At 38.5% G+C, this 13515-nt stretch overlaps 1 protein-coding gene across 1 annotated transcript; it reads left to right on the top strand.

Moving 5' to 3' along the window:
• The first annotated feature begins 4130 nt into the window (after positions 1-4130).
• Positions 4131-8274, top strand: LOC113036201 (extracellular calcium-sensing receptor-like). Its single transcript, XM_026192369.2, has 9 exons — positions 4131-4255; positions 4553-4847; positions 5132-5218; positions 5342-5611; positions 5833-6042; positions 6141-6416; positions 6833-7060; positions 7138-7261; positions 7370-8274. Exons 1-9 carry the CDS (start codon positions 4146-4148, stop codon positions 8272-8274), a joined length of 2505 nt encoding a protein of 834 aa, XP_026048154.1. The 5' UTR covers positions 4131-4145.
• Positions 8275-13515: the final 5241 nt, after the last annotated feature.

The following is a 13515-nucleotide window of genomic DNA, read 5'->3' as shown; positions in this document are numbered from 1 at the left end:
TGGCAAAGCAAAACATAGCAAAACAAAGCATTCACCCTTCTCTTACCGGCGTGGTGAACTGTTTGTCAACCTTTACTCAAAACTTCAGTCCACTTCGTCAGTCCATCACAATTCAGTCACACATACACTCACACACATCCACACAAGATATTGCTGATAGTGGAGACTCCCGTGCAAATAATCAGATTCTCCACCCTCAGCAACATGAGCTCATTAATTTTGTTTTGTTTTGTTTTGTTTTTGTTTTTAGAAAAATAGTTATTTATTATGTTTTAACTGGATTGACTTGCTACAATCCTTTTGGACGGGAACTCAAACGGTGATCGGTTCCCACAGTTAGGCTTTTCCTCAGCCCATTATAATCTGGAAAAGCTCACCTTATATTTGTTCTCCTGAAAATTTTACAGCGCTGTTAATTCAATCTTGCAGGCCTGCTTAGAACAAAAATCAGAAAAAGAGAGCTGATTATTAGCTCATCTAAGCACAAAACATCGTCACCTGACAGGTTTTCTCTAAGTGCACTGTTACAAAAATAATGGGCCCAGTTACAGACATGTCCATGACTAGTAAAACTCCCTCTATTAAAATAAGAAAACAACCCAAACCTAACTGACAGAATTAACCCATCACTAAAATAACAACCCCAAAAATCTTAATCCCAGAAAAGTTTTGCTTGCTAATCTAACAATATGTTGTGGGAATTAGAACTTTGTGGGCCACAAAAGTTTTGCCCTACTCTTGGCTTAAGTAATACATGGTCTGAAATCAGACTTAAAAATCACTCCCTCTGTTCATTTTCCCCACATCATATTTCAGTGGTTGGCCTCAGGTGCTCCAGCGTCCTCACAGTCTGAGGTCAACTGACATAATTTCACCTGCTAAATACACAGAAAATCTTGTTAAAAGCCACACAGTTTTGCACAACCTTAATATTCCCATTACGCACTTTCTAAACACTTTATAACGATCTATTATCACTAAATTCTAGATTTCTATTCCAAATTTGGACTACTGGACAGACCTGACCACTTTATTTACTTATCCTGTATTTTACCATTATATATTTTACCAAGCAATTCTTCTCAGTCACAGCTATGTTTCCTTCAGTGGAAGCCTCAGACACACTGCCAGACAGGAAGCTTCTTTGTCACCACTGATTCAGCTAATTTGCATACTGACTCATCTCAGAAAAAGTTGCCTTGACAAGAGAAATGCATATTTAACCCTTTAAGACCTACCATAGAACCAAGTCCGCCAGAGCTTATATTATATTTTTACATGTTGCAGTGCCATTTTTGGGAGCATTTCAAGTTGATATACATCAATACAACCATTATAGCCCAAAATTTAATAATATATCTGCATTAAGTGCATAGTAATTACATACATTGCAAAAAAGTGCAATAAACTACAAAAAAATTGAAAATCGTTTTTGTTTTTTTAACATATATTTCTTGTTAGAGAAATTTAAGAGGCTTATCCCTCAAAACTGTAAGTACAAAAAAGTTGCACAAAATAGTTTCCCACCACAGGAAATTTATTTTAAGTGTCTTCATAGTTTTATTTTTGAAATACACCAATTTTTAGCAGTGCTACCGGGATTTAAAAATAGTTACGCAAAACGGAGCGTGCCCGCTCCGACCGGCTTTAAAGGGTTTAAACATTACCACATTATTGAATTATTTTTACTTTCTACAGTAATCACTTCTTTTGGTCAATCGGCACTATTATAAAAACTAATTTAAGCTTTTAATCACTGGTTTATCCTTTTTTCCTTTTTCACAAAAGTGACTGTATTATCATGGAACTTCCCTGAGTTATTTCTGAACTTCAAGCTTTAAGTGTGTTAAATCTACACCATTTAGCATTTAAGTCATGTATTCACATTCATGAATGTAAGCATGTCTCTTTATTGCGTGTATGTATTTGTATTCAGATTAATATTGAGTGTAAGCTGATCTTCATTGCATATTTGTTTTATAATCAGATTTAATTCATGCATCTTTGTGCTGAGCTGTGGATTCAAACTGTCTCACTTCTGATTCTCTCCAAAAATAATTTTACATGTGACAATTTGTATATGTGTCTTTTCTATTCATTCATGCAACTGTTAGTTTATTTATTTCTTTATCTCTCTCTCTCTCTCTTTTTTTTACCTTTCTGTTGTTATGCTGTGGACATTTCTAAACCTCCATGAGTTCAGTCTCAATCTTCAATCCAATTTCCCATATGCTTTCACTGTATTACGTCTAGGTTCACCTCTCACTGGTCCTCGTCCCTGTTCTCACAGTTTCCTGTGTGGCCTCCCAAATCAAACACAGGCCAAAATCAGCTGTTTCTTCTCTCCATTCCTTCTCTCTTGATCTTTTCAGTCTTTTCTTTGAGGTTAACTCCCAGCATGGCAAATATGAAACTCAGTGTCCAGTGCTGTCCAGTGCGTTCACACTCTTGTCACTGTTGAAGTGCATGTTCCATCCACAATAGTATTCATACATGCTGCTTGACCCTTCAGTATTTTACATCAGTTGCACTGTCTTTTTTGCCTGCTGTTAATTCTTCTTCGTCCACGGTGTTGTTCTGTCTGTCTTCTGTCTTCATCAGGAGATTCACACAATGAGATTTCCTGAATTGTTTTTTAAATGCTGTCTCTCACAGTGGCAATGCACCTACAATGTGAATTTCAGACCCCTCCATGATTTCTAAGTGGGAGAACTGACCTACTGCCGCACACTCTGGTTTAACTGCTGTACTATGGAGGACGAGGAAACTGCAGCGGGTGGTGAGGGTGGCAGAGCGGACAATTGGCACTTCACTTTACTGCTTAAATTTAATTAAAAAATTTGATTTTATTGTTTTAATTTAATTTTAATTAATATTATTTATTTATGTATTTTTAATTTGTTATTGTATCATATTTTTTGTCATGTCAAGTGTACAGCACTTTGTTTTCGGCTGGGAGTTGTCTGAAAGTGCTATGTAACTTAACTGCTTGCTTGTTTACCACCCACCTGTCATGCCTTGTTAGCCTCTAACTCAGGGATGTGAAAATCATTTTACATTGATAAATGTGTAAAATTACAGAGAAGGTTCTGGTAGCTTAACGCCCAGAGTGTCCTGTATTTTTGACACATAACAGTTTTCTTTATTGATGTCTTTTTAAATCAAAATTTCTATATCAGAGAGATACAAACAGGAACCTATAGAAACCTATCTATTACTTAATTAATTTGGTATAGTATGGATGGCTTCCGGGGAGTAGGAAAAGCTGTAAAACCAAAAAAAATTCTTTTAAAAGTCCACAAATGTATACATTTATGGACGACATATTTTCCAACCCTGACCAGTGGGCTGATTGGAATCTTTGCCAGGTTGATTATGGCCACCAAGTCTTACGCTTAACACCCCTGGTCTAACTCATCCATCAGATGGGCTCAGGAAATAGAAACAAATACCTTTGCACAGTGAAGTTTACTTAGTGTGTCATTCAAAAAAATTTATAAATAAAAACTAAAACCCTCCGCAAATCACCGGCTTGCTGCAATGGAGGGATTTGTATGATCCTGTGAACTCAGGGGCTATGCTATTTTATTGCCTACTGGTAGGGTTTCCCAAGGCAACCTAGCCCTGGGTGAGATGCCAGATTAAGACTGATTCAGTTGACCCCTATGATAGGAATCAAGGGATCAGTCTACCCTGCCTGGGCCCCACTCTGGAGCCAGGCCTGGGGGAAGGCGCTTGAATGAGAATATCTGGTGTCTTAGTCTTGAGCACAAAAAAACCTGTTTCTTTTGTTTTGTGTGTGCTACAAAACATTCCACACACACAACATGCTCACGGTGTTACCTAAGCCTACCTGGATACAACAACAGTATATGACCAAATGTATTTGAGGCCCACCCCTTTCTTCATCTTTTTCCCTGATGGGCGTTATAAAAGAATAGTCAACACAGCATGCTATTAAAAGGGAATGGGAAAGTAATAAAATGCCACAACTAGGCTCAAAAAACCAGAAAGCTGTCATGTGTTCATTTTTACAAACCAATTTAGTCCTGGTCATTTTATTGTATTCCTACTTCACTCATACTGTATCCTCTTCTTTGTTTCCCTCCTCGTGTCAGCTGCAGGGACAATTTCATCTAAATGGAATGAACAAGGTTGGAGATATCATTCTGGGTGGACTGTTTCCAGTCCACTTTTTCTCAAGTGTTCCTCATCCATCTTTTACCTCAGAGCCACAACAGCCTACTTGCCATGGGTAAGTATGACAGGAAAACAGCACAAAAAAACCCCAGAACAACTTAATGCCAATATGTGGGTTAATGCATAAAATGCATACATTTTATGCGTGTATGCATGCATAAAATGCATACTAATGCATACATTTTATGCATTAGTGCATACATAAATAAGTCATGTATATTGAATGGGGAATCTTCTTGATTTTTCAAATAAAATATCTCATAAATTATTATTCAGGTTTCTTAATTTTTTGTATAAGTCATTTTGCAACATTTTTCCTGATATATTTTTTAATTTAAATTTATTTTGTTAGTTTCTATGTACAAGGATTTAGGCAGGCACAAACCATGGCATTTGCTATTGATGAAATCAACAGAAATGCCAATCTGTTACCTAATGTGACTCTGGGATACACTCTTTATGACAACTGTGTTGAACTTGGAATTGGATTCCGTGCAGCATTATCATTAGCCGGCGGTCAAGAGGAGCAGATTGTATCAAATGGTACATGTACTGGAAATCCTCCTGTTCTAGGGATTGTGGGTGATTCTTCCTCTACACCTTCTATTGCCATCTCCAGTGTCTTAGGTTTATACCGAGTACCGATAGTAAGTTATCAGTTTAACTATACCATATTATTGTTGTATGACTTTAGATATTTTTCAGTGTTTGTATATACTGACTTAATTGTAAATTTAATGACAAGAACAATGTACAATATACAGTCTTTGTTTTTCACACGTGAGTTATTTTGCCACATTTTCCTGTTTGAGTGACAGTTATTGATTTAATTGTAAATTTAATGACAAGACCAATGTACGCAATACCCAGTTTAAAGGAGGCAGTAAAGACTTTGAATATTTCTAAAATATATTGTCTGTATCTTTCACAGGTGAGTTATTTTGCCACATGTTCTTGTTTGAGTGACCATCGAAAATATCCATCCTTCTTTAGGACGATTCCAAGTGATGCTTTCCAGGTGAAAATCAATCAGCAGAATTATTACAATTGCCAGTAGATGATGAGCAGCTAATCCACTAAAATTTTTCTTATTATCTATGCTCTCATGTTTTCTCATGTTTCTCATGTTGCTTTCACTTAGGTACGTGCTATAATTAAAATTCTAAAACATTTTGGCTGGACTTGGGCAGGTCTGCTTATCAGTGATGATGATTATGGACGCCACGCTGCCAGATCCTTACAATTCGAGCTAAGTTTGTCTGGTGAAGGGTGCCTAGACTACATTGAAGTTTTACCTTGGGACAAAGACACAGATGAACTCAGGAGGATTGTGAATGTGATGAAAAAATCAACAGCTCGTGTGGTCATTGCCTTTGTACATGAGAGTCACATGATAAACCTTATGGAAGAGGTGAAGTTTAAAAGAAAACTTGATTATTTCTTGTTATAAAGATCTGTATCTATACACTGTGTAAAAGATGTATTATGTCTTTAAATGAATGACTACAGAAACGTAAAGAAACAATTTATAACATATAACAATTTATAGCAAATACCTAAGTTGGATGTTAATGTCACAAAAGTAGGGGATAGTTACATCACTTTTTGCATTTGGTAAAATATAATGCACAGGTAGTAAAGGAGAATGTAACAAGTCTACAGTGGATGGCCAGTGAAGGCTGGACAGCAACAGCTGGTGTGCTCCAAACACCTCAGTTCATGCCATACCTGGGTGGTACACTGGGCATTGCTATTCGTCGAGGAGAAATACCAGGGCTCAGGGAATTCCTATTACAAATACGTCCTGACCTACATCACAACAATAACAATGGAAATAGCATGGTGGGAGTTGAAATGTTACCGTGATGTTGACAAGAATTTCATTATGCCATGTTTTTTTAAATGGAAAAGAAAAAACAGTTGTCAACAATATATTTCAGGTGAATCAGTTTTGGGAATTTACATTTCAGTGCAGATTTGCACCAGCTCCAGCAGGCTGGCTGGAAGGTGGAGGTGCACTATGCACTGGACAGGAAGATCTAGAAAATGTGAACACTGAGATCTTGGACATTTCCAACCTCCGGCCTGAGTATAATGTGTATAAAGCTGTTTATGCCCTGGCATATTCCCTTGATGACATGCTGCAGTGCAACCCAGGAAGAGGGCCTTTCAGTAGGCAAAGCTGTGCCACTTTGCAATCACTGCAGCCATGGCAGGTGTGATATGAATTTACACACTATGTTAATTAGATATCAATCTATGAGTAAATTATTTGATCTGTAATTACTTTCAGAACAAAATTCACCCTGTATGACTGAAAGCAGGGTGATTAAATTAATTATGAAAAAGCTGAAGTCAGCTAAATGAGTTTTCAATATTTCTGAGTAAAAGAAATGTTTAATATATTTAGATCAGAGCACTTTAACGAGTATGCATGTAATGTATCATTAGAGTTCTTGAAATTGTTAAAGATATTGCATATTAAGGAGCGCTCTTTAATATACAATTTGATTTTATTACGTTTATATGTATAGGTATAATAGGTATAATATTCCATTTCGCTATCAAATAGAGGGTGCCACTGTTTGGATTGTTAAAAATAATTTATTTCTTATGAATCCCTTTTTAACAGCTTCTTTATTACTTGGAAAGGGTAAATTTCACCACTCCATTTGGGGATCAAGTGTCATTTGACGAAAATGGTGATGTGGTGCCAATTTATGATGTGATGAACTGGTTGTGGCTCCCTGATGGAAGCACTGAAGTTCAGAATGTGGGTGAGGTTAAGAGTTCAGCTTTATACGGGGAAGAACTCATACTTGATGAAGACAAGATTTTCTGGAACTTTATTTCAAAAAAGGTTATGTGTTTTTCTGATTTTTATATTTTGTCAGTTGTACAGTATATTTATATGTAATATTTGATTTCATCCAATAGCCACCTCGATCAGTATGCAGTGAAAGCTGTCTTTCTGGTACCCACATGGTGAGAAAGAAGGGGGAACCCAAATGCTGTTTCGACTGCATCCCTTGTTCTGAGGGAAAAGTCACTAATGAGACCAGTAAGGTGTTTTGTTTTGTTTTCAGCACGATATATTTATTTTCATTCATATTAAAAATAGTATGCATTTCACCATCTTCCGCTTTCTTGATCTTTCTCCTTTTGCCAGACTCCTTGGAGTGCACCAGTTGTCCAGAGGATTTTTGGTCAAACCCCCAGCGTGACCACTGCGTTCCCAAGAAGACAGAGTTTCTGTCCTACCATGAGCCTCTGGGTATTTGTCTGACAGCTACCTCACTGCTGGGCACATGTATATGTGCTGTTGTTCTAGGGATCTTTATCTACCATCACAGAACACCTATAATACGTGCCAATAATTCAGAACTTAGTTTCCAGGTACTGCTGTCACTCAAGTTGTGCTTTCTTTGTTCACTGCTGTTCATTGGACGACCCAGACTGTGGACATGCCAACTCAGGCATGCAGCATTTGGCATCAGCTTTGTGCTGTGTGTCTCATGCATCCTGGTAAAAACCATGGTTGTTCTGGCTGTGTTCAAAGCCTCCAAGCCAGGAGGGGGAACCAGTCTGAAGTGGTTTGGTGCAATGCAGCAGAGAGGAACAGTTCTATTTCTTACATCTATTCAGGCAGCCATTTGCACTACCTGGCTTGTTTCTTCCTCTCCAACTCCACATAAAAACACCCAATACCAAAATGATAAGATTGTTTATGAGTGTGCATTTGGGTCCACTGTGGGTTTTGCAGTGTTATTGGGTTATATTGGTATACTGGCTTTCCTCAGTTTTTTAATTGCATTCCTGGTAAGGAATCTCCCTGACAGTTTTAATGAGGCCAAGCTCATCACATTCAGCATGCTGATCTTCTGTGCTGTGTGGGTGGCCTTTGTTCCTGTCTATATCAGCTCACCAGGAAATTATGCAGATGCAGTGGAGGTATTTGCTATCCTGGCCTCAAGTTTTGGACTCTTGATCACACTGTTTGGACCTAAATGTTACATAATCCTGTTGAGACCAGAACTGAACACGAAAAAAGCTATAATGGGTCGTGGCACTTAGTCATAAACATTTTTCCTCACAGGTTAGAAAAGTAGCTTTACAGTATAATAGAAATGGGAAAGGCTTCAGAAGTTTCTGCCAACAAATAGAGATTTGGAAGAGGTGTAATTTAGTGGGTATGTCTGTGAAGGTTCTCAGTCATCCAGGTCATCGTAGTTTAAGGAGCTTGGAAAGAAAGGTGTCTGGACTTTATTAAGTTGCTTGAAGACGTTTCATCTCTCATCCGAGAAGCCGCTTTTCTTTCCAAGCTCCTTAGGTTCAGTGAGTATTTTTTTATTGTACACACTGAGCATTTTCACTTAAAATCTTCTTAAATCATCTTAAAAGTCTTCATGTTTATCTTGAATACAAATAAACTACTCAGAAAATTAAGAGAACCCTTGAATGAACAAATGAATGTTGATGAATGAAATATTACTAAAGTTGACAGTCTTTACTTATATACATTGTGTAATTTATTAAGAACAAAATGAAGCACTCAGTAAAAACCATAATCATCAATCCTTTAACCCTTTAAGACTGTCAGAGATTTACAGTTAACAAACAGTCAGGTGAATAAACAACAATGAGACACTTGAGATAGTTAACGTGCTGCACGGGTGAACTACTCAGAGAGCAATCACCCCGAACTGCAGTATTCGTTTATTTTTATAGGTTACATCGTCAATATGCAAATATAATCACATTTCCTGTTACGCAGGTCCTGATGCTGTCTGTGTGAAAGCTGTGTGTGTAAGCTGTATGTGTGTGTGTCACAAAGTATGTGTGTTGCAAGTCAATTTCTAAGAATAATATAATGCAAGTCAACTTCTGCGGATATGTATTTCTGGACTGGTCTCTTGTCAGTGTCGCAGGGACAGCTTCCTGTTTCAACAGAAAACTGTGTCTGGTGAAATATGTGTAACATAACTTTTGAAGCATAATCAAATAAAACAATAAAAATCCCTTAACATTCCCTCCTGATGTTAAAATATTTCACCACTTAATCATACTTTATTATCAGCCAACAATCACTTGCTTTCAACACTTTCAATTGTAGCATCATTCAGTATGTGTGAGTGTGTGTATTCCTATACTAAATCTTCTTCGTCCGGTTCATCTTCTTGTGGCAGTCCAACATAGGTGATTACTGTGGCCTGTACCATCTTGCCAATCATTGATCTGATACAGGGTAGAATGCATGTAGAGAACATGCAAAGCAATAAAAGAAGAACTCCTATCAAGACAAGTCCTTTGATCACGAGGGTCTTCCAGCCGCCGCTCAGTAGCCAGGTCAGCCAGTCCTCTGTGTTCATGACATAGTCTTGTTGCTGTGCATTACTCAGTTGTCGTAACTTCTCCAGGGCGGTGGTCATGGTCAAGGAATGCACGTTATCTGGAATATAGGTGCAGCAAGTGGTGTTGAATAAGACACAGAGACCCCCTCTCTCAGCGAGAATCATGTCCAGGGCGACTCTGTGTTGCATGACCACTATTCTGATCGCGTCGATTTCCTCATTCTGAGCCTTGTTTTATCCATGTTGAGCTGTTCAGGAAAAGTCCAAATCGGTAGTCAAGAGTCTAGATTCTTAGCATGTTTTTTCCATTCCCGATCCATGGGAAAAGTGAGTGCAGGACTTTCTGTCCGGTGGTCCACAACTTGAACTCCGCTGGCACATCACTGCCCCAGATTGGATCATGAGGTTGCACGTCATCAGTGCTCCTCTTGCGTCTTGGTTGGTCCTGATGGAATATTCTGAATGTGTGGTCTGACACTAAAATTGGGGCGCAGAGTCCGGTGCTGTTGGGTGAGATGGTGAAGTATGTCTTTGAGCCACATGTCCAAGCTGTACCCTGCACCCAATATGTGCCATTCAGGAGGCTTATCCGTGCCTTTCTGTCTTGCGGCATCCGGAAAGTCTGGGAGCAGTTCTGGTTCATCCCCAGCTTTCTGTTGCCGTATGCGAAGGTGAAACACATTGGATGTTGTATTCCTGGTTCCCTCCTGACGTTGAAAGATTTTCCCTTGTCATTGGTCGCATTCAGGTGTACCCAGTATTGGTCATCACAGCTGTAGTTCCAGTCTGAGACCTCTGGCGCACAAGAAACTACCTCATTAGGTTTAAAGTTGATCAGTGTTCCATTACACCGTCGCAGGTCGATTTTTGTGACTTGTCTTTTTAACTCAAGCTCGAAGGCGAAGATGTCTTCGGGGGAAAATGTTCCGCTGGTGGCTTTGTAGAATATACATAGGGCTTCGGAAAGGCTGGGTGATTTTCCATATAGGGTGGCTTGCATTGCTGTTGTTGGGAGGTGAGAACAGACGTAGCAGCCAGTGTGGTTGTCTTCTGTATGTACTCGGTTGTAGACGTACCGGTTCCAGGCATTGTTCAGTCAGGGGTGGTTGTGCTCTTTGTCCATATCCTTTAGGTGTAAGTTGTCATATGACCATTTCTTCTGCAGGTGGTGCTGTGGGTCCTCGTCTGTCCAGGTGAGTATCAGTAGGCTCACTAGGAGCGCAATGCCAGCCACTATGAGGACAAGGTTCTTCATGATGACCAGGCACACCCGGGCTCCAGGTGAGTAGACCACTGGCGAGAAGACAAAAGGGCGGGATATACCCAAACAGCCCTTTCGTCCACCAGGGAACACCTAGGAGTCAGGGGAACCGGCGTCTATGCTTGTGTTGTCACTCACTTTTTTGCAGTGGCTTCGGTGGATCCAATCACCTGGTTGCAACCTGCAAAACACTGGAGAGAATCTCTTTATTCTCAAATAATTTAGTCATCCACTCTGCTAGGGTGGTTTCTCTTATAGACTTATTAATAGGCTCACTAGTGAGAGGCAGCGGAAATTGCCTCCCATGAACGATTTCAAAGGGTGTGAGCTTTTGCGAACCCTGGGTTAGTCGCATCCACATCTTCACCAGGCCCAAACACTCAGGCCTTTGTCTGATTTTATCAGAGTAGGAATAAAATGGTTGCATAAACATTTTGCTACTGAGATTACATCTGCTCTTTTTACTGGATAGATTTCTGGCCATTTTGAGAACACATCCACAATTACTAGAGCGTATTTTGATGTTTGACATTCGTTCAGTTCAATAAAATCCATGTGGATTGTGTGAAATGGGTGCGGTGGTGTTGGGGAAAAGCCTCTTTTAGGCCTGAGGTTTCCCTGTGCATTATGTTTCTGGCAAATCATGCATGTTCTGATAAACTCTTGTGCTGAAGCTTCAAAATTTTGAGTATAGAAGTGTTTGGGGAGGATACTCATCATTCCACCCCTTGACAAATGCTTTAAGCTATTTGTCACTAATGCTGCTGTCTTGTGTAGCAATTTTGTAGCCGTGCTCCACACTTTAGCCATTTCTTTCGCTCCGCTATAGGAGCGGCTTCCTATTCATCTCTAAGTACATCAAGTGGTATTAGCTGTGAAGTTTCAGACATTAAAGTTCATATTGGTTGCTGTGCGGCCTTCTTTGCGGCTTGGCCTGCGAAGTTATTGCCTTTAGTAACCTCTGAATTACCTTTTGTGGTGTGCAATGCATATTGACTGTCAGTGTGAATATATATATCTTGACCTTTGCGCAGCATGCACGTATGATAGCCGTTAGTTCTGCACTCTGTGCCGAAAAAGAGGAAGTTAGGGCTTTACTTCTATAACTGTTTTTAGATGCAGAGCCATCTACAAAACGTCTGCGAATGTAGACTGTGGTACTGTGGTAAACTGTAAATATCACTTCTCTGTTTCGTTTCCTCTTCTAGCTTCTTTAGACAGCAGTGCGCGTCTGCAATGCAGGTTTCAGAACATTAAATGCTTTTTCTGCTTCTGGGGTCCATTCTATTTTATCTTTCAGTGCTTGATTTTTTCCATAAATTAAGTTTTGCAATGGACCAGCCAACAGAGCATATACAGGTATCCAGCATCTGCAAAAATTGCAGAGACCTAAATAACTCATCATTTGTTGTTTTGTGAGCGGTTTTTTGTAGCATTTTGCACCGCTAGTTTTCTGCTGTCTAATAGCTGTCTGCCTTGTCCTGTCAGTCTGTGGCCAAGGTACGTGACCTCTTTGCTCTAAGGTCATGTACTAGCCGATATTTCCCCGTGTTTGCTTTTTTTTTTTTTTTTTTTTACTGGGAAAATCGGAGTATTACATGTTGCTTCAGTTGTTTTTATTAAAAGGGCTATTGTTAAAATACTGCACGCTTTTTCTTCTCTATAGATGCAACATTACATTTTCACTTAAGGCATGTTTAAATAATTTCTTGTTTCTCAAAGAATTCACACATTTCACTCATCTTACATATTTCAACTTTGAAGTTAAAGTTTTCTTATTTCATCTCTCTCTCTCTACATATCAAAGTCAAAGTCAAAGTCAACTTTATTTGTCGATTCTGCCACATGTACAGGACATACAGAGAATAGAAATTGCGTTACTCTCAATCCCTAGATAAATAGCAAATGAACATTTAAATATATTTAAATATAAAAGTGATTAAAATATATATATATATATATATGTATATATATATATATATATATATATATATATATATATATATATATATATATATATATATATATATATATGTATATATATATATATATATATACATATATATATTTAAACTTTGAATTGCTCACAGTTTACAGCTCTAAAACTGGGCATTTGTAAATCATATGCCTAATCACTATGTGTCACTGTGATCCAGAAGTATTGCCACAAATTTGTTTCCAAACCAACAAAATAAAATAATCAAATAAAACAAAAAACACAAAAAAACATATATGAGTCAGGACACAAAAAGAAAAATGCTGCTACTGAAACAGAGCAGAAGTGTGAGGGAAAACTGAGCTCACATTCTATCACTCATACAAATAGCAAGCTGTTCTTCATTGCGCATGTTTGTGTTCTTGCTTGTCCTTGTAAGGTTAATGCATTTTCTGCTTGTCCAGGTCTGTTTTGCTCCTGAAGAAACACAACTAAGACATTTTCATTATTATCCTGAGTACTTAAACTACCCGTTTCCCTCTCTCTGGTCAGAAATACCAACTTATGTTATGTGTATAAGTGTAAGCAGGTCTTCATTACTTTTCCTATGCATGTTAATGTTCAGTGAGTGTAAGCTGCTTTCTTCATTGCCTCTGCATGTTATAATCAGGTGTAATTCATGCATCTTTTCACTGATTTCTTAATTCAAAACCATCTCACTTCTGATTCTTTCCAAAAATAATTTCACATGTAACAATTTGTGTATG

Source organism: Astatotilapia calliptera, chromosome 14, assembly GCF_964374335.1.
Source record: "Astatotilapia calliptera chromosome 14, fAstCal68.1, whole genome shotgun sequence".
NCBI lineage: Eukaryota > Metazoa > Chordata > Actinopteri > Cichliformes > Cichlidae > Astatotilapia > Astatotilapia calliptera.
Note: the sequence above shows the minus strand (reverse complement) of the source record. Positions and strands in the feature narration are given on the sequence as shown.

Bases quoted from the DNA above. Each gene is read 5' to 3' on its own strand.
- LOC113036201 (XM_026192369.2), top strand. From the start codon at position 4,146: ATGAACAAGGTTGGAGATATCATTCTGGGTGGACTGTTTCCAGTCCAC. The intron at 4,848-5,131 runs GTAAGTTATCAG...TATCTTTCACAG, and splicing joins GTTTATACCGAGTACCGATA to GTGAGTTATTTTGCCACATG. The intron at 7,262-7,369 runs GTAAGGTGTTTT...TCCTTTTGCCAG, and splicing joins AAAAGTCACTAATGAGACCA to ACTCCTTGGAGTGCACCAGT.